We start from the raw sequence: 20077 nt of genomic DNA, 5'->3' as shown, positions 1-20077 counted from the left end.
GAAAAGGTATTGTGAACCTTGCTGTGTGTACACGGTAAAGGATTTGTACCTTTGTGTTAGTCTGTGACTAACTAAGTGTGTTTCTCAAGGTCCTTTACAAAGTGTGTGAAAGCATGCTCATGTGTGCCGGATCATCAGCAGTCATTGCAGAGCTGCTACTGAAAATGTTGGGGAGATGAGTCTAGCATGAGGCCAATCCAGGTGTGTCCTGCTGCACTTGTGACAAACGTTGTGACGATCAACAGTCGGCATGCGCACACAAGCTCTACACACATCCTCAGGAGGCACAACGCTGCGTTTCAATTATATATTAATACACCTGCATTTTTCGACAGCAGCAAAACTGGTAACATTATAATGAAGGTACAATGAAGGCTGAGGGGAAAAAAAAGGCGAGAAGCAATAAAATAGCACCTAGTATGGTGAAAGCAGGGGACAGCAGAAACACATCGCCTCCCTGAGAGCAAAATAACTCCTCACATTTTGTTTAATTTATTAATTCAGTCATACAATGAATATAATGAATATAAGTTTTCAATTAGATTGTCCATAGAAATATGATGCTCAACCATTGTAGCATTACTGTGTCCATACAATCTTGTGGCAGACCCCTTAACTGCCATGCAAACACACACAAACACACCTTTATTGTTACTCATCTCTACATTGATATCTCCTATGCATCTTATCCCATCTCTTGAAACACCCCCCCTCGCCCCCCTCTCATTACATCTTTCCTCACTCATTACGTTAATCTTCTCCTCTTTCTATATCTACCTTCCTTTTTTTACATTGCTGGTCTCCCTCCCTCCCGGCCTTCATGTCTACCTTCTCCTCCATGTGTATTCATAACTCTCCCTTCTCTCTCTCTCACTCTGAAGTGTTTTACTAGCTGCTATCCTCTCTAATAATGTGTGTAGAGCATATAAAACTTTTATTATGGGATATAAAATACGACTGTCGTGAAGATTGTCAAGAGCAGCAGGGGCTTGCACGTGATTGGAGCAGCAGATGAGATGAACGGGTTGACCCAAGGACATCGGCAGGGGCAGGAAGGAGTAAACCACCATGGCCTGTCATCCCGTGAAAGGTCTTTAAAGCTCCATTCCATAATTGCAGCTTAGATCTCTGGCTTGTAACACGGTCGATCCATCGATGTATTTACCAACACTGTGATTTATTACACTGAAACATTTACAGGCTGAGCTTAAAAAGCCAATATGTGAGCATGAAAGTGGCATATATACATATATACATGTTGAGGCTTGTTTCACACTGGTAATATTTGCCCTAAACCCTTGCATTAAATAGCTATGTTGAAGTGTGAAATTAGTTTTAACTCCTTAGAAACATATGAGGGGAGAAATGTATGTTCTAACGTAAGCTAAATTCCCGGCTCTTATCTGTAATTCATGCAGTTTAATTAAATTTGAGATTTCCATAGACCTTCCCCAGGGTTAGATGGTAAAGTTATTTAATTTTCGTCATCTTTCTCCCTCCATGGAGCTGGCTCACAGTGACTGCTGAAATGGGCTGTAACGCCCACCTCCGTCTAAATCAAATATACTTTTTCCATTGTATTACGTTTTCGCAGCGGGATCCACAGAAAGTATGCAGCAATTTGACTGCACCGTTTGATTTGCGTGGGATTCTAATCGGGCAGAAAGGAGGAATGATAATTACTGGTCAAGATCACCCCGTGGATGTATAAAATAGTCTGAAGGACTGGGTTCCTGATCCAGTACAACCTCCTACGTGCATACAGGAACCCTCAAAGCAAATCACCTTTTAGGGATTCTTTGTCTTTCTACGTATAGATGCCTTTCACAATGTATAGCTTCCTTCTTGCGTCTCCCCCTAATTCTGACATTCTAATAAAAGAGGATGACAAATACACAGAAACGTCCTGTATCACACCTCAACTAGTGGGCAGTTTGTTTCATATAATCTGCAGTGAAGTGCACCGCCGCAGCATCTGTTTGTCCACGCACAACCTTACCGAATGCAGCTTTTGGTATAAACCACACGCGTTGCAGACGTAGCCTCCGTTGGAGTTCTTCCTCCACAACGACGTCTTGGTGGTCAGACAGTTTGCACAGAAGACCCCGCTGCCTCTGCGACGCTATGGGGGGGAAGAAGCAAAGACAACATTAGAGCGTGAAGGAAAAATGAACACCGACGAAGAAACGCTGCAAAGTCAAACAGAGAGAGGGGAGGGGGTTACTGAAAAAGAAGACTCAAGTCTTGATACCTTTTTAATATTCACACCGTTGACGTAAGGTCAGCAGAGAGAGAGGAAACAGATTGGCTTGGTGGCACAGGGATGATGTGCTCTCATTTATCATGTCTAATGGGAAATGCTATTGAGACCATTGTTCTGCTCTACACCGATTCCTTCTGTTGGGGAACAAGGTTAATAAAAACAACACAAGATACTTTTAATGCAACTTCTTGTTGCGTTGAATGCCGTGTTTGTGTTTTAAATATGTGGCTAGGCAAGTGCTACTGGACGGGTGTGATGGACAAAAAGTAGTAACGCGTTTACGTGTATCTCAACTGCAGGATGTACTTTACAGGCAAGTGTTTGACTTTTACTGTTTTAGAGCGCGCACACACACGCGTACGCGCGCATATACACAGACACACAACTCTGCGGTTTATGGAGTACTGGTGCATAAAAAAAAGTAGTGTGTGCAAGGGAGGAGGGTGAGGTTGTAGAGGGGTGAAAAGGCCAATTGTCGTGGCAACGTGCTCCATCACAGTAATGAGCCAATCACAACGTTTCTCCATCCCATTAAGTCTCTGGCCCCATTCACCACCTTTATGACCCTGAGAAGACAGCACACCTCATCTTTCTCCTCCACGGCCCCGTCTGTTTCTCTCTCCCTCTCCATCCGCCGGTCTATTCCACCATTTCTTGCCCTCTGCATTAATTCTTAAATTGTCTCAATATCTCAGCATTGTTGCCCATCTAATCATCATGTTCTCCCCTGAATTACAGTTTAGAATTAGAAATACTTTCCCACCTACTGATGTAAATGAGAAAAAGAAAACAGCAGCATGCTATTTTACATTTCCTTCACTGATTGTGACGTTGATGATAATCTCTCAAGGGTTGTTCTTGTGAAAGTCTGCGTGCGGTGCCAATGGGTACGACTTTCTATAATCGACCTTCTTGTGTGCCGGTTCCCCCTCGCACCGTAACACCTCCTTCTCGCCTTCTTGTAGTGCCACTTTTATCATAATCTGTTCATCTCTCTTTCCCTCCATCGGGGCCTTTTCAGCACTAGTTTCTTGTTGTTTTATGTTCATGGCAGTGCTGAGGGAAAAAAAACAGTCTTTGGTTCAGAGCACTCAGTGCTATAAGTTAGGAACATTTCATTTTTCACAAAAGTGCACCGCACTTCAATCAAGGCTGTCCGTACTCTCAGAGCTACAGATGGAGCTACTCGCAGCACTTCCATTGAGCATCTGTCTCAGGCTGACAGCCAAAAGCAAAAGAGCCCAGTGGACACAGCACTGTTCAGTTGAGTTTTTTGGCAATCTGATGCACTGTAGGATCACAGCACAATTGCCATACATACAGTACATATCTATTGATATATATTGGTGTTTTCTCTCTGCAAATTAGTTAATTCTGCAGTTATCAGAAACAACACTAGCAATGTGTGTATTCATACTGGAAGGACTCTCAACCCTGTTTTACAATGTTGTGGGAAACAAACACCTGAGCTAATATTAGATCTGTTATACTACATGTGTTTTTATCCATTAAACACCAGAGAGCAGACCAGTTACATCCTCCGCTGTGTGTGTGTGTGTGTGTGTGTGTGTGTGTGTGCACAACATACGGTCACCACATGTAGAGAGACAGAGCCAGGTGATTGATTGATGTACGTTTCCTGTTTCTGTGTGCTAGTGTGTGTGTGTGTGTTAGTGTGGTAGTGTGTGTGTCTAGTTGCAAGCCAAACACTGCATCTGTCATCAGAATTCAGTTTCCCTCTGAGCACCCAAATCACTCACATATGGCCCCACAGCTGCCCTTCATCGCAACACACACACACACATACTCACATTAACACACAGACACGCACACACCTGCACATATTTGCTTCCCCAGGCTAATGAAGGCATGCAAGATTTGGAATAGAGGCCGTAATCCAAGAAGTGTGTGTGTGTGTGTGTGTGTTGGGTGAATGTTGGCTACTCCAAAACCCCAAAACAAGGATATCAAAGTGTGTGTATATCGGGTATAGCCCCCAGCACCTTTCTGAATGTGCACACGGACACACACAATCACACACATGACAAATTTGGCTGGTGATCTTAAACTTCCCTTTCAATCATCAGCTGGTTGGCTTGACATGTGTGTAAACGCGCACGTTCCGAGACACGCACACACTCTGCTCTATAGGACCATAGTTAAACATGGGCTTAAGTAGGGATGACATCTTCTGCTGGCTTCAAACCTACGGCCGTGTGCTGCTGTGTGTACTGGTGTGTGTCTACAGTGAGTGTGTTCTTTCTGATGGATGACGTATACCTAACCTCTCCCACTCACCTCAGCCTTCACGGGAGGGCTACAGGTAATTAGAGCTCCGCTCTTAACGACATCTATTTATGTGATACGTTCAGTGAGCACCGCCAACAACGCCCTCAGACACACACACAGAATCACACGGACATACAAAAATGCATCCATTAATTAGGAAATTAAAGTCTTAATCAACTTCCTCCTAATCAAGCACAAAAGCAAACTTTAAACTTGATGTTTGGATGCAAAGTGAGGTTTCTTAAGCATGGTGTGTATTTTAGAAAACTTGTGTAAACACTGCTGTATTAGGTCCTGGCCATGTATCAACTTTGAACCTTATCAATAAAAACGTCCTTACTACTGTGTACTCAAATGCGTAAATAAGGGACATCAGATAGCCATTTTCAACAGGAGATTGAATCGTGTAAACAATGTGGGTGCATTAAAATATGGCAAGTGGCAAGTAGTTGAAATTGCCAGATTTCATTGTCTCACAATGCTCATGACTAGGCTGCAACATCAGGACTACAATCTACTCAGTGGCAGGCTGCACATCAAATGGCATTTATTGGTTTGATGACTTTCACCATCAGCTGGAACGCACAAAGTGCTTTAACAGAGAACCTTTTTTCCCCCTTGTGGCAGTAGGTTTAACGCGTGCATAAAAGAGGCTCCCCGCTCAGACTGTTGAAAATAGGCTATATTTTATACTCCGTGTTTGTATTCCTCCCCTTCCGTGTCTGTTAACTGCTCTAAAACTCTTTGCTTTTAGACTTTTCATTAAATGGGTTAAAGTGATTGCCATCCTTTAAATTTAACCACGTTGTGAGCTGTGTCTCAGAGTTTTTTTCGGGACTACTCATAAAAAGTACTAATAAATTCAAACTTCATTCTGGGAATTACATTTTTATTCTACATCAAAACAGATGGTGTAACCGCACAGTGGCTGAGCCCATTCACTGCGACAGCCTCCTGAAGCCATCCATTTACAGATGTCATAGAACTGTTTACACTGCATGCTCTTTCAGATCTTAATGGAGGAGATGGCCGGTACAGATAACCATCAACTTATTTAGTTCTGTGCAGAGTCCCTCGCATTTATTTTTAACTTCCATCTGCAACCAATGTGCGTGGTTCAAACTGCAGTGGTGCTACAGCCTCACTTAAAATAGTCTGGAGGTGGTCTAAACAAGAAAAAAAAAACATGTTTTAAAATGCCTCATATACATATACTAGTTGAATACCTTTGTTGTCAAGGACATGAGTAAGAAGCATTTTCCAATACTTTGAGCTGACATCACAAGTAGAAGTCCCATTGTTTGAGATTGTGTGCTTTCTACAAGAAGGGTCACATTTTTGAAACGATGCACTCAGTTTGAAAAAACATCCAGATTTTCTATCTTGCACACTGTGTATGGTGAAAGCAAACTAAACACATCAAAAGTTCAAATAACAAAGTGCTGTCAACCTTGGCGCTTAGTGGCAAAAAAGAGAGAAATGTGTCGAGAAAAAAACTGCAGAGAAAGAGGGAACGTGAGAAAAAGATTGATGCGCTCTGTGGTCTAAGAAAAATAAAAAAGGAGAGGGCTTTCTAAAGTATTTCAAAATGAAATTACATTTAATTCACTTAAAGAGTAAGTCAGCCCTGCTTTAAACACAGAGAGACACACACTTGCATTGATAGACGCACTGACTTGCATTAAATCAGCGATTATTTAATCAAGCTAGAAGACTAGCAGGAGGAATTAACTAAATTCCTTACTGCCAAATCCAATATCCTATACACTGGATCAGCCTCTCTAAAGGCACACACACACACACACACACACACACACACACACACACACACACACACACACACACGCTCACACACACACACCCACACACGAACCCATGTGCACAAAACGAAGAAATAGACAGGGATAGCGTCAGATCTAGATTCAGCATACAGGCACACACACACACACATACACACACATCTGGAACAGATCAAACAAAGACCTCCCCCCCAATATACGACATATATGTGCTACTAACCATTAACTATTTGTGTGTGTGTGTGTCGGTCTGTGTGTGTGTGTGTGTGTGTGTGTATTACGCATAAGGCTGCAGATGTCCATCTGTGTGGTTCACTCTTAGACTACTGTGTGCATTTAAATTGCCTCTCCTGATAGAATAATTGAGTTTAAGTTGAAAGTAGGTGTAATTTATTCTGTATTACCTTAAGATAAATAATAATAAACCTGTAGATAACATGGTTTGAGCAGTAGAGGTACAAACTGGCACGGTAAAGACTCAAGTCCACGTGGAGGACACCGCTTCACGAGAACTAATTCAGCGGCAAAGCAAAAGTTGCCCTGCAGGTAACTCTCTGAAGGGGTGACTACGAATCCCTCTCCACAGCTATTAACAAGAGGATAATGACAACATGATGGGCTGTGGTGGTGTTCTTCTCTCTGAATTGAAATTCAATTTAATCGTGTACATACTTGCACACATTAATAGTATTTATAAGGTGATCCTCTCCACACTTGATGTCATATGTCATATGGATTTTTGCATCAGAAAAGTACTACATTAAAACATTCAAGAGAAAAATCTCAAGGGGCACTTGGCAGAGTAAAATGTTTGTGTCCTAACAGAGCACATGCTGCCCAAACACAGGCACGACCTTCAGCTCGGTGTGCGACCGCCCCCCCGCACGCCGCCTGCAGCGCTGCTCCCAGCGCGGAGGAGGCGGACGCTCCACGTGCTGGATTTATAGCCATCTATTGCAACAACACCGGTAAGCGATTTCCCCCCCCCGCTTAAATACTGCAAGACGATGCAGGCGAGTTGAGTTGAATGAGGCCGGCGCCGACCCTGAAAGGTAGACTTTAAACTGCCGTAGCTCCCTGAGTGCAGTACCACAGAGGGGCGGGGGGAAACTGCAATGATTGTTCTTGTTAACAACCATCACCTCGATACATAAAAGCATAAATAACTCTTAAATCGCCCACTTCCCTACAATCGCTTCTGCCGACATCATCAGGTGTAACGACCCCCAGCTCCCTCCAGCCTTTGGCCTCCACGTTGATGGTATTCGCAGGAGGAAAGTGATGCTCTTCTGTCACTGATGCGCGTTGAAGGCCGTGGGGACCGTGGTAATGATGACGACGGTTATTTGTGTTAGAAACTCTGCATCAGCACCTTGGGGTGGTGACTGTGAGGTGTTAGGCCTCGGATGCTTCTTAGAGCTGCCGCCCTCTGGGACAAAATAAAGTAGTGTTTGAAACTATAAGAGTGATATAAGCTGGGCTGTGATGAACAGCATTGAGAATATTTAACGTATACAGATGCAGCTGCTGCATGAACGTTAAAAATAGCTACCGTCTCTGCACAGCCGAGGAAGACCGCGCATGCCACATCCTGTCTACCAATACACACACACACACACACACACACACACAAAGGCATATATATATATATATATATCCACGCTCCACTCGGTGTGATAGAATGTGTTAGCTTTTAAAACATCCATGCCATTCAGGATGCGTGTCTATGAGTGTGAGTCAGTATGAACGTGTGCATTTAAGAGTGACAGCTGAGTGTCTAAAGAAAAGCATTAGAAATCCCGGAACAAGATGACGCAACTATGACACCCCCCCACACACACACACTCACTCACTCACACACACACCCCTTCTCTCGCCCCCTCTCTTAAGCACCCACACACAGAGATGTGGGCCACAGACTGTGGTCCATCTTGCTCCCCCCAACCTCTTTTCATTCTTTTTCCTCCTTTCTGTTCTGACGTGGTCCTTTCGACCCCCACGCCCCCTCCTGTGCTCAGTGCATACAGTAGTTGCTAACTTTTGTTACAGAAGATGGAGAGTCTATTTCTGTAGAGGAGTGCACAGCCTTACAGCTCCATGTTCTGCTTAAAAGCTGATAACCATTGAACTGCAAGAGAGATGCAGAGAGAGTAAAGCACAGTCCCTGGGAAATTGTTTCAAGTTTATCTAATTTTGATAAACAACCTCAATGCATGCAGAATCAAGTCCGTGGACCTGCAGACTACGTTGTGTACTATGGTGCTGTAATGCTGTCTGTTTGTGTGTCTGGTCTGGATATCAGTGCTCTCTTCCACTGATATCCAGACCCATGGATTGGTGTTTATCAAACACGCTGATTCCAAAAAAATGAACCGTATCATTGGGATTAGATAGCAAAAGATACAGCAGGAAGAAAACACTGTTTAATAGAAGTCGTTCAGATTCCACCTCGGACTGTGTGCAGAGATCTCCTTCCTTGGACCTGGAGCCTGACTGCATTCTTTTGTGTAAGGAGGGTTTGTTTACACTCCCTTCACATTGTGGGTATCACTACGTGAACATGATAGCAAACCTTTTATCTGTTTGTTATCTGTTTATCTGTCTATGTGTGTCTTTGTGGGAACGCCTCGCAGGTTGCCTTCAACACACTTTGCTGCACTATGCACTCACACGCAAACACACATAACACTGAAATCATAACTCAGCCCAGTGCCCAAAGGAAGGAGGGTGTGTGTGGGGGGGGGGGGGGTAGTTATTATAATGTGCATCCTTAATACCTGTAGTCTTATCCACCGGTATTAAGTGTCTTATTAACTCTGTCAGACTCCATTTTATTGTTTTTCTGAGAATGGTTTGGTGGACTGATTCCCACACAAGACAGACCCACATGAGCCATTCAGGTGCTTTTGGGCTCCAACGGCTAAGCTGAAACACATGTGCCATTTAATTAGGGGAACAGATAGTCCTTTTAATGGGAATGTATGACTGGTTGAGCACTTTAATACTGCGCTTCAAAAAAAGTGTTAGCCTCCTCTCGGCATTCAACATCAATTCACGCCTTTACCCTGACAGATCAAGATACATATTCCATCCCATCCCGTTTAGTTTATCTGAATTATCAATTACAACACCAATCTAAACATAGGTGAAGTTTAGGTGGCTATTTTCTGGTAGTATAGTGACCGCAGGCTGTCGACGTCTCAGCCATCAGAGCATTTACCAAGAGAACGTTAAGCTGTCATCATTAGACCTTCCATTCTCTTCCTTTGAAAACTGTTGCAGCAAAACAGTTGCAATTTTATGATTATTGTGGTTAAATTGTTGGTGGTCAAGTAATGATTTGACATTTTTAAATAAGACAGTACAGTATACCTCTCATGCTGTATGCGGACCTTACAGGCAATGAATGTGGAAAGTTCAAACCAAAAGATAGACCCAAATGTGCAAAAACACATTTCTCCTTGACACAAAAACGACCTCTCTAATTTCCATTTTGGATTTTTGGTACTTAAATGTAATGATTTTTGGTTCCTAATCTCACTAAATGTTTTCTATTTTTTAGGTCTACAGGAGGTTAAGGATGTGCAGTAATGCGCACACAACAGCAATGCATCTTAATTGACTAACAATCTCGGCCAGTAAGGCGGAAAAATGAACAAGAAAATGAGGAGTGAGAACGGGAATGAGGAGTGTTCAAAGCTAACTTCATAATGGATGGCACTTTAGAGAATTGCACCTGGAAATAACCTCACACATAGAACACACACACGCTCAGTGCTTTGCCAAATGACTTTATCTCCCCAGTTAGCCGTAGCAGGGACGAGTTGGGATGGTGAGACAGGAGGACAGAAGGGTAGAGGGAGAGAATGGTGAATCCACAAGTACAGAAGGGAATTTTTAATCGCACAACACACTGTCATTTTTAATATTTTAAATTCCACAGCGTGTGGTAAAAAGAGCTCTCCGTGATAGCCTTTAATTCATATCTCCATAAAGCGGAGTGAATTATTCTCACTGTCACCCAATTTAGCATTTTTTCCACCTGTCCACCCACCCGGCAACCTGCCTGTCAGTTCCGCTGTGTGCTGTCAATACAAGCATTGACAAGTGAAGTAAACACAGCATTTTTTTATTAAAAATATACAGTATATGGTGGCACACCTCTGCATACTATTTTTTCCTGCTGTAGGTGAGTATGTGTGTGTGTGTTCCTTGTTACTGTCAGAGGTTGTGGTGGTGGGAAATGAGCAACACGGAGTGGGCACAGGAGGTCAAGGTGAAGACTGAGCAGAGAAACACCCTGGAGAACACGCACCACAGAAACACACACACAAAGACAGCAGGATGTGTGCACACAGTGCTGGACAGCCCACATGCGCCCAATTAAAATAGACCAGTTACACATCTGTTTCATCAATAATAACGAGATGTTGGTTATTAAACGTTTTCAGTCATTAAATCAAGAATGTAGTATAAAAAATAATGAGGATTCTTAGAAAATAGTTACTTTTTTTGGCTAATTGGGCAGTTTGGCATCGTCAAAGTGCACCATGATATTGAAACCAAAAGACTTATAAGTTAATTAAGGCCCACTCCTTCATTGCAGAGTCCAAGCTGCATCCCTTCTACCTCCGCAGCACAAACAAGCTCATGCATTGAATGCGGACGTATACAAATTAGTTCAGCATTAAACATAAAAAAAACTATGAACTATATCTTCAATTCAGATATCTCTCTCCCTCTGTCTTCTGATGGCTCCATCTCGCCACAGTCCCTCACTCAGTATGGGAGGCAATTCCCATTAAGAGTACCACCGCCAGTTATAAAGGGGGCCTGAAATTAATGCAACACTGTGACCTTTTACCATCATTACTGTGGCACTGACAACGCTGTAACATTTCGTTATGCAAGTCTCAATATGACGGCGCACAATTGTCAGCGACCCTTCAGAATATTATTGCAGTGCTGTGGCCCCGAGCAGTGTCAATGATGAGAAAAGTCTGTTTGTGGAGTAGGTGCTGCTTTATATGATCCACCGGGTCAATGTGTGTGTGAGAGAGTGAGGTAGCTATGGGTGTATGAAGTATCCTCAAGAAGGCTTCATATGGTTATTTGTATTAATGGGGAGGATACTACACCACTTGGAAGTGACAGGGAAAGAGGGAGCGACTTTGGAAACGTTCATGTGCGTGTGGGACAGAGGAGGCAGATATACCACTACTCACTTGATGTGTTATTCACCATGAATATATGCAAACAATTTTTCTACCTACCTTTTTCTATGTTTGGACTTTTTGCTTGGCAATCTAAAATTAAAGAACCTAATAAATTGATTAGTAAATTAAATCTGAACTTTTGGATATTTGTAGGCTGAAAACAATTCCCTTTCATATGCAAGTTCCGTAAAGATGTGCCATGAAAATGTCTTTTTTATGTATGCAGGCATCAACATCGCCAATGTGTGCGTCTGTGGCAGAGTTCAATAACGTGTTAATGCAATCCCTGAGTGCAGTTCTTTGTCGCTTTGTGTGTGCTTGGTCTTTGTCACCATTGGGGCTGCAGCGGTGCTAAGTGGTGCGGCCCGGGGCCCATTTCACATTTTCTACCTTGACAGGCCCTCAGGGTGAAGTTAGAGCCTAACACATCAATATGTCGCACAAGCACGGCAAAGCATGCGCGCCCACTCCACATTTTTGCCGTGTTGATGGGCATGCTCTACCTGTCAAGAAACAGATCAGCCACCCTCCAAGGAGTGTGAGCGTGTGTGTAATCAACGTCTCATCTTTGTTCCATTTGCTCCAGACAGCGCCATGTATGATAACCTTCATGGTATCAGAGTGAAATAAATTGTTTCTTAGGGAATATCAGCTGACGTCCTATTTTCCCGTTGTGCTTCCAACAGCCCCTCCATCCAATGAGAGAACAGGAAAAACACCAAACGGTGTCCTATCTCGCTCCGAAAACGGGCGAGCATCTTATCGGAGGCCTAAATTGGACATCAAAAGAAGCGCCTTATCACACAGACATGTTCCCCGCCAAGCAGTCAGATCTATCAACAGGTTCTAAGCTAGGCATGGACACCTGAGTGCAGAAGCTCAGTCAAGTAAAACAAAAAAAACAATGATCACTCTGACAATGAGAGCTGTTTAATTACCAATATCAATAATTATTATTGTCCTGGATTGATCTCAAGCATCAAACATTCAGAGTGTTGAAGAAAAACGGCAGGAATGAAATAACAGGAGGAGAATGTTTTGAATTCAAGGAACCAATAACAACTAGAGGGACACTTGGACAGTCTAGACCTCTCCATCCCAAAATCTAATGGCTTCTTCTATGGCCCAAGCTGCACCGTTTCTGTCTCCTGCTGACAAACAAAAAAAACACAATCTCCTCGAGAGAAGGGAAAAATCCTTTTCATAGAAACGGCAGCTGAAGAGAGGGACTTTTTCATTTTCAGTGAGAAATGGAACAGGGTCACCGAAGGACAAGGAATCTCACTTCTACTCCCCGTGTCTCTCTTCCTCTCTACCAACCCTGCCGAGAGCAATCTGCTTGAGAAAGGAACAGAGAACAAGAGGGAAACAGAGAAAAAGAGAGCGCGGACAAACTACTGCTAGTGAAGAGGATTTTGTATTAACAGCTTGATATCACACACACACACACACACACACACACACACACTCATTCATTTGGATACAGCCGTGGGGCTGACTTATTCTCCTCACACTTTGACACTCTTCATAATGAGACACACACACGCTTGCTTAAGAGACCTACAGCTGGCAAACACCAAGCCATTCAAAGTGATAGTTAGCACCAAGTCATTGCTGACAGTGAGAAGGGAGAGAGAGGGATACAGAGAGGAAGACAAAGAGAAGTGGCGATACTTCTGGTCAGTCTTATTTTGGTCCTTTCATTATCCCATCTCCTGCTGTATTGCTTCTCTCATCTCTTCAAAGCCAGAAAACAAATAAAAAACAATAGAGAGCCTGCAGGTTGGAGACGGGTAAACAGAAGGGAGAGGGGCAGAGACACTGATCATTTACAAGAGCAGCTGTGCCTCAGAAAAACAGCCTGGACGGACGAGGTAATCGCCAATGTAACGACGCTGCACCCAAAAAAGTGTTTTAATGGAAGTTGAAATCCAAACCAGAAACCAGTTGGGCGCGTGTTCATCTCTTCTGGTGTCACTGCGCCGAATGGACAGACTGCATCAGTCAAAAAGGGGGGTGTGCTGACAAAGACACAGCTCTCTGTCTCTCTGCACACACACACAGCCTGTGCACTTGTGCAAACGCGGCGTATTGGTTGTATTTATTTGTGCAGGAAGCCAGAGCTCGTTGCTCCCTCTGGTGGTTCAAAACTCCACTCGGGAGTGCCACTAGTTGTTGGTCGAAGAATCACCTCCTTCCTGACTTGTGTGACCCGAAAGACTCCCGCCGATTAGCTCCGCCTTTACAATTTCCACAACTTTGCGCTGAAAGTGTTTGTGACTTCATTATTATTCGAAAAACTCCTGCCCTCAAGGCGACAAACCTAAATTGAGATGAACTGTTTCTGTTTATAATATTGTCAGCGGTGGAAACACACATTACTTTGAGGGCAGGGACTTTCCACCTGCAGCTGTCAAATGATTGACAGTAAGTAGAGTCGGGAGAAAGTGATGGAATATTAATGACTACAAATGGAACATGAATGCAGGCAGCAAAAGGCTTCTCCTGAGTGTGGGAAGATGTAAACAAGTATCACGTAAAGATGCAGGAAAGGAATGACACAGCACGGCAGCTGGATTCTGGTGATTTACGGAGATCAGAAGAGAACCCGTCTCATTGGCCAACTGCTTGTGTGGTTTCACCGGTGAGCCGCATCGAGGACGACACATAGAGGTGACTGTCGAGTACAAATAGCAACACCGGCTCAGGACATAGTCGGCGCAGATGGGTGGGAAGACAAGGCGCTGGGTATCCATTCTGCATCGCATACGTGCTATCAATTATTCGTTTTGATTTAAGACCAGCTGACGCTTCTTGCTTGCCACGTGTGTACCTGACACCAGATCTTATTCACGGACAAAATGACATCTCACTCGCTTGATGGGAAAGTAAAAGATCGTACGTGTTCCATGTGGACAGAGTTCACAATAGACCTAGACAACTATGCTTTTAGGAGGGATGGTTTGAAAACGTAAACATGTCCACAGTCACAGCTACACATTGTTATGCAACTTACTTGTACGTTATGGTCAAATGTAGAGCTCTCGATGGTTAGAAATAGCCGTCTTTTCCGTCATACCTTTGAAACCAAAATGGTTGATTGCTCGGCCCTTTTGGCACATAGTCTGCTCCCAGCTCTGACAAAGCCACAATACAGAAGACAATGAGCTGTCGACTCCCAATCGCTGCCAGTTGCCTTAAATCTACCAACACAGATGGTCAAATAGAGCAGGAGCCGGACACATTGTAAACAGATGGAGTAAAGAGCCTGTACACATATATATGTAGATATATATAATGCAGGCAATTACACTGCAGGAAACTTTGATCACGCAGTTTGTCCACATGTTTAAAGTGTGCGTGGGAGTGTGGGTCCGTGTGTTGGCTCTCCAGCAGGTAAGGAACGGTGGAAGCACAAAGACAGGTAGCAACACACACGCCTTACCAGGGCGCTCTCTGCTCTCACACACCACACACACACACACACACACACACACACACACACACACGTGCGTCTTCCTCCCTCTGTTTGATCCACCCGTTCCATCTAGTGCCTCCTCATTCTCGTTCTATCATTCTCTCATTCTCTCTCCATCCTTCTGCTCTCTCCGTCGCTTTCTCTAATCCTATCCGACGGAGACACAGAACACACAAATCTCACTGTTGGCAGAGGAAGAACTCAGTGTTTCGAGAGAGAGAGAGAGAGAGAGAGAGAGAGAGGAAAAGAAAGACAGAGATTGACTGTTGGACACCAGTTGAAGTGATTTATGAGCTTGGAATCTGTGCTGGAACATATGCAGACACTCTTCGTCTTTGGTCAGTTCTTTCTAGCCTGCGCACACACACACACACACACACACACACACACACACACACACACACACACACACACACACACACACACACACACACACACAAACTCTTTCCAAACTGAGCGTGTTAAGCAAGCAGCAGGTTGTTAGTTGGTGTACGGTGGACAGGTACAGGTTGTGCAGTCGCACACTGCGTCCCCTGTAAGCTGTAGCCACACATGTAGTGGACGGCTAAAGCAGCTTTTTTCCGCTCTTCTGGGAGCCACATTTTGAAATCAGTTGAGTTAACATCCAGGAAAACCTTTGTGGAGGACTATCAGACCTAAAATGGTCCTAATGAGAGAATCCCCCGGGACAAAAACACCAACATATAACAGTTGATGATACAAATATGATACTTCCATTGGGATTACTTGAGTTGTTAAACGTTTGTCATGCATGACTCGCATCTTAACACTTCCACAAACAAAAAAGCAAAGTATAAGAGCCCTTCCAGTTACAGCCTGACGATGATGGTGCATAAAACACATCTCAGTTCTCCCAACCTGGAATGAATGCCTTATACAAGCAATATTTATGAACTGGCATGAATGGGTATTGACCTTTGCAGGCTGCACTGTACAGCACGAGCACATGCCCTGAATATTAAATTAGAAGGCCAACAAATGCATTTTGGCAGAACTACGCACTTCACACTATTATGAAACCAAACCGTTATTTTGTTCCAGCTCCTCTAGCGTGACAATGTAATGATTTTCTAATTGTATAGTTTAAAGCAAATAGATAATAAATAGATGACAAACAAGTGGATTTATTTGCCAATCAGCCCGATGTTATTACTTCAATCATTTTAAATTAATAATTAAATTAAATAATCATAAAATAACCAAGAGTTTTGAAAATACAAAACTGCTGTGCTAAATGGCATTATTACAGAAGCACTGATGCAGAGAGAAGCGTCATGGATGTATATGACATGAGTGAAGTTAGGGGAAGAATTGAAGTGTGAATCAAGAGATACAGTAAAAACGGACTGAAGGAGACATGACAGACAGAGAGAGACCGGACAGAAGCGATCAATTCTGCTGTGTAAGAATTAGTTGATTCTGTAATCCAACTTTGTCCCTTCTCCCTCCCTTCCTCTCGCACTCCCCCGTTCCCATAGTAATCATTCAAACCTGATTGCTCTGATCCCCCATTTCTATTTGTCATTAAACACAAGGCCCACACCCTGCCACCCGCAAACACACACAAACACACATCATCACGCATGGACACACATGCAACAAGAGACAGAAACAAATGCCATTTAATCAAAGAGTATAAATAAATAAAAGGTTTTTATTTCCCATAAGTCCATCTGGTCGCCTGTTTCTCATCACACACACACACAGCCTTCATCTGCAGGTCAATAAAGCGCACACACACACACACAAATACGCCCGTTGTAAATCAAAGGCACGGATGACCACACACATTGCCCGGTGAATCTAAATGTAGATGAGTTCAGTCTGCTAGAACGCCTGGCAGCAGTAAGAAGAAACCTTTATCAAGCAAATCGCTTTGTTTTCGGTTTCACCGGCCGCGGTTGACCATCCCATCAAGAGCTTTAAGAAAACGCTATCGACGTGCGTCTTGTTGCTCCAAGGTCGAGGCACTCTGGTGTGAATGTGAATACAGTTTAGGAGACGCACTGCCGTCAAATTGCAGAGATGGAACTAAACTAAAAGGCAGAAACAAAGCAGTTCATACGTTAATCCGCCGATTCGTCTTTGATGGAGACAGCCGTCCCTGTTGGTTCTTTTTCACGCTGTTACCGAAACGATGAGATAATTGGACGTCTGATGCAACACAGCATGGCGAGAGAAAAATACTTGTCCATGTTGAAGTCACGGGTATTTTTGCTCTTTTCCACTAGACTAAACAGGCTGGTGGCTGACCTAAAGCAGACATTGTGTCGGGTCTGCTGCTCCCTTTTCCGGGGGCCTATACGCATACTTATAACTTGGGCACCATGAGTCAGCTTCTAGGCCGTTCTGACTGAGAGCCTCCCGATACAGAGAAGCCGCAGGAACTAAACACAGGAACCGATCACAGCGTTTCCGGCGCATTTATAGAACTGTGAAGATCTGGCGAATCACTTCACAGGATGGAAAGAAAGAAAGTAGACAGCGGTAATTGCAACACTATTTTTTCCACAACAGAGTCATCCTGTTCTCTGTGATTACTGCTGCGAGAATGTGATGTTTTAATAATGACTTATTTTTGGTTCACAGGAGGAGATGCTCATATTGTTAGTTTCCAAAACCTGTTAGAGATAATGAGAGAAAATTGCCAACAGTTACTTTTTTTTTTTAGAATTGACATAATTGATTTTGATAGAAGTTTTGTAGATTCACTACACAGAGGAGCCGTTTTCATCCATCATTAAAAAGAATTAAAACGAGTTTGGATAATCCAGCCTGAATGTCAGCGTGTCTGACGTTCCAAAGGTCTGATTTTGGCAATACCGAAGGGAGTATTGGAGGAATTCTGTCAATCACTGTCTCCCAACCACACACATCTACACACACACTCACTCCTTTTTCCTACCTCCACCCCCCTCTCCCTCCTCTGAATGAATCGCTCCTTGTCTCTGAACTGATGGAGCGATAAAGTTGGTTTAAACAGCCGTGGACACAGCGGCACACTCCGAGGTAGGAACATGTGTTTTACATCAGGAGCTCCAAGCTATACAAGAGCTAATGTTACCGTTTTTATGTGTGTGTGTGTGTGTGTGTCAGAAACAGGAGTGCTACATGTCTTTGCAACATCCTATCAGCTTTTAATCTCATTCAGCAGAAGAGGAGAGCGGGACAGAGAGTGGGGGGGGGGGGGGGGGGGGGAAGAATAGCTACTCGGTGAGAGATGGGAGACACAAAGTTCTCTCTTCATCCACCCATTATTCATTTTGTTTGTGCAAAGCTCCTTTGCCTGACAGAGAGGGGAGAGGGGGGGGGGGGGGGGGGGGGGGGGGAGTGAGCAGGAGTTGTCTACTTTAGTTTACATGCGTGTTTGTGTGATTTCATTTTTATGGTTGGGAGTTGACCATTTTCATCTTTGGCCCACATAGGAGGTTACTTTGTTGCATTGTCGACATTCCCTCCACACACGGGGCCGAACATCTATTACTTTGCTCACAGATTGTTTGGGCGTTCCCTGCTACTGCTGCTGTCCAATTTAACCACGCTGCAGCCTCCGTGAGGCTCGTAGGCGTCGGTCCGACGTCGCATGTTGTGGTCTTGTAGTGTGAGGCCGTGTCACTCGCTACCAATGTAATGGTGGAAAACACACCACGGCCTTTCGTCTAATACTTTTGGCCTTTGCAATCATTTCATACTATTTTGAGAACCAAAACTAAAAAACACAAACAGTTGGTGGGAGAGACACTAAGACAACAATAAAGGGTTTTAAATTTAATTAAAACTGCTCAGTTACAGTGAATCACAGGAATGTTTTCCTGCATTCAGTCTCTTAACGAGATCCCTATTTAATGCTCAGGCAAGTCAATTGGATGAAGCAGTGTGGGTTCTGGAAATGGTATGTGGGGTTTGAGGGGGCTGGGGGGGTGGGAGGGGTATAATTCATTGCAATAATTTCAAAGCAAACTCCAGAAAAAGTCATACTTCAAAAAACCTCAGTTCTGTATCCCAGAAATCCACATTTGAGAATTTCAGGAACAGAGGGAAAAGAAACACTTGCGCTACATGTAGTGTTGACAAACACTGTGCCTTGTCAAGAAAACAGAGCGCACACACACTGCACACACACACACAGAGAGACAGCAATCTCCTGCTCTAGTTTAGCTTTGCTAGGTAGCGCACCACAGCACAGCAGGCCCGACACCGGCTGATGTCACCACGCAGCCTGAGACCATCGATGTGCGAGTACGACCTGCCACGTCAAAAAACGTCTTTTTCTTCCTCTGTGCCATGTGCGAGTCACACATTTCCACCGATGCAGAATAGACGCTGGTTGCCTCGTAGTAGTCGGTTGTGCTTTTGTTTAAGAGCAACGCTATAATAAATATGAAATGTGTTTCAATCGTCTAACGGCGGGAGGGGAAAAAAAGAAGAAGAGAAAGGGAACTGCATCACAGCAGTATTTAGCTTTGGAGGCTTAGGAGGCAGATGTGAGTTACTGCTCACTGTTACTTACTGCAGAAACAGATTCTGAACACTAGCCAAGTCTGAGTTTGTGTGTGTGTGTGTGTGTGTGTGTGTGTGTGTGTGTGTGCGCGCACTCTTTCGGACCTTATTAGGTTCTACTTGTGGTGATGCTTAACCCCACTCAGAGCTTGGCAGCTGCTCCCATTTCTCTCTGTATGCCTTCATGTCTCTCCACCCTGCGTCTTCCCTCTCATCTTCCCGTCTTCGTTGTCTGTCTCTGTTCTTTCTGTGTCTCGCTCTCGTCACTTTGGCTCTCTCTCTCTTACTCCGTGCCCTCCCCACTGTCTCTCTCCCTCTCTCTCTCTGCATGGCCGACCGATCACTCTCTCGGTGGTCTTGAGGTAATGCAACACTTGTTTCCTTGTTGATCTGCAAATAGAGGGCTTTACATAATGGTGATCCTTCACATATGTTCATCTGTTTGCAACGTGTGTTGCCTAGCGTATGCATGCGTGTGTCTGTGTAACTTTTAGCTGTAAGCAGCATAAAA

At 44.0% G+C, this 20077-nt stretch overlaps 1 protein-coding gene across 8 annotated transcripts in view; it reads right to left on the bottom strand.

Moving 5' to 3' along the window:
- trps1 (trichorhinophalangeal syndrome I) overlaps nt 1–20077 on the bottom strand; it is an 89378-nt gene that overhangs the window by 6539 nt on the left and 62762 nt on the right. For all 8 annotated transcript variants that reach the window (XM_037474103.2, XM_062558437.1, XM_037474105.2 and 5 more), the window contains one exon: nt 2000–2122. In XM_037474103.2, coding sequence (XP_037330000.2) covers nt 2000–2122 — 123 coding nt within the window. The remainder of the gene's footprint in view (nt 1–1999; nt 2123–20077) is intronic.

Source organism: Pungitius pungitius, chromosome 17, assembly GCF_949316345.1.
Source record: "Pungitius pungitius chromosome 17, fPunPun2.1, whole genome shotgun sequence".
Lineage (NCBI taxonomy): Eukaryota > Metazoa > Chordata > Actinopteri > Perciformes > Gasterosteidae > Pungitius > Pungitius pungitius.
Note: the sequence above shows the minus strand (reverse complement) of the source record. Positions and strands in the feature narration are given on the sequence as shown.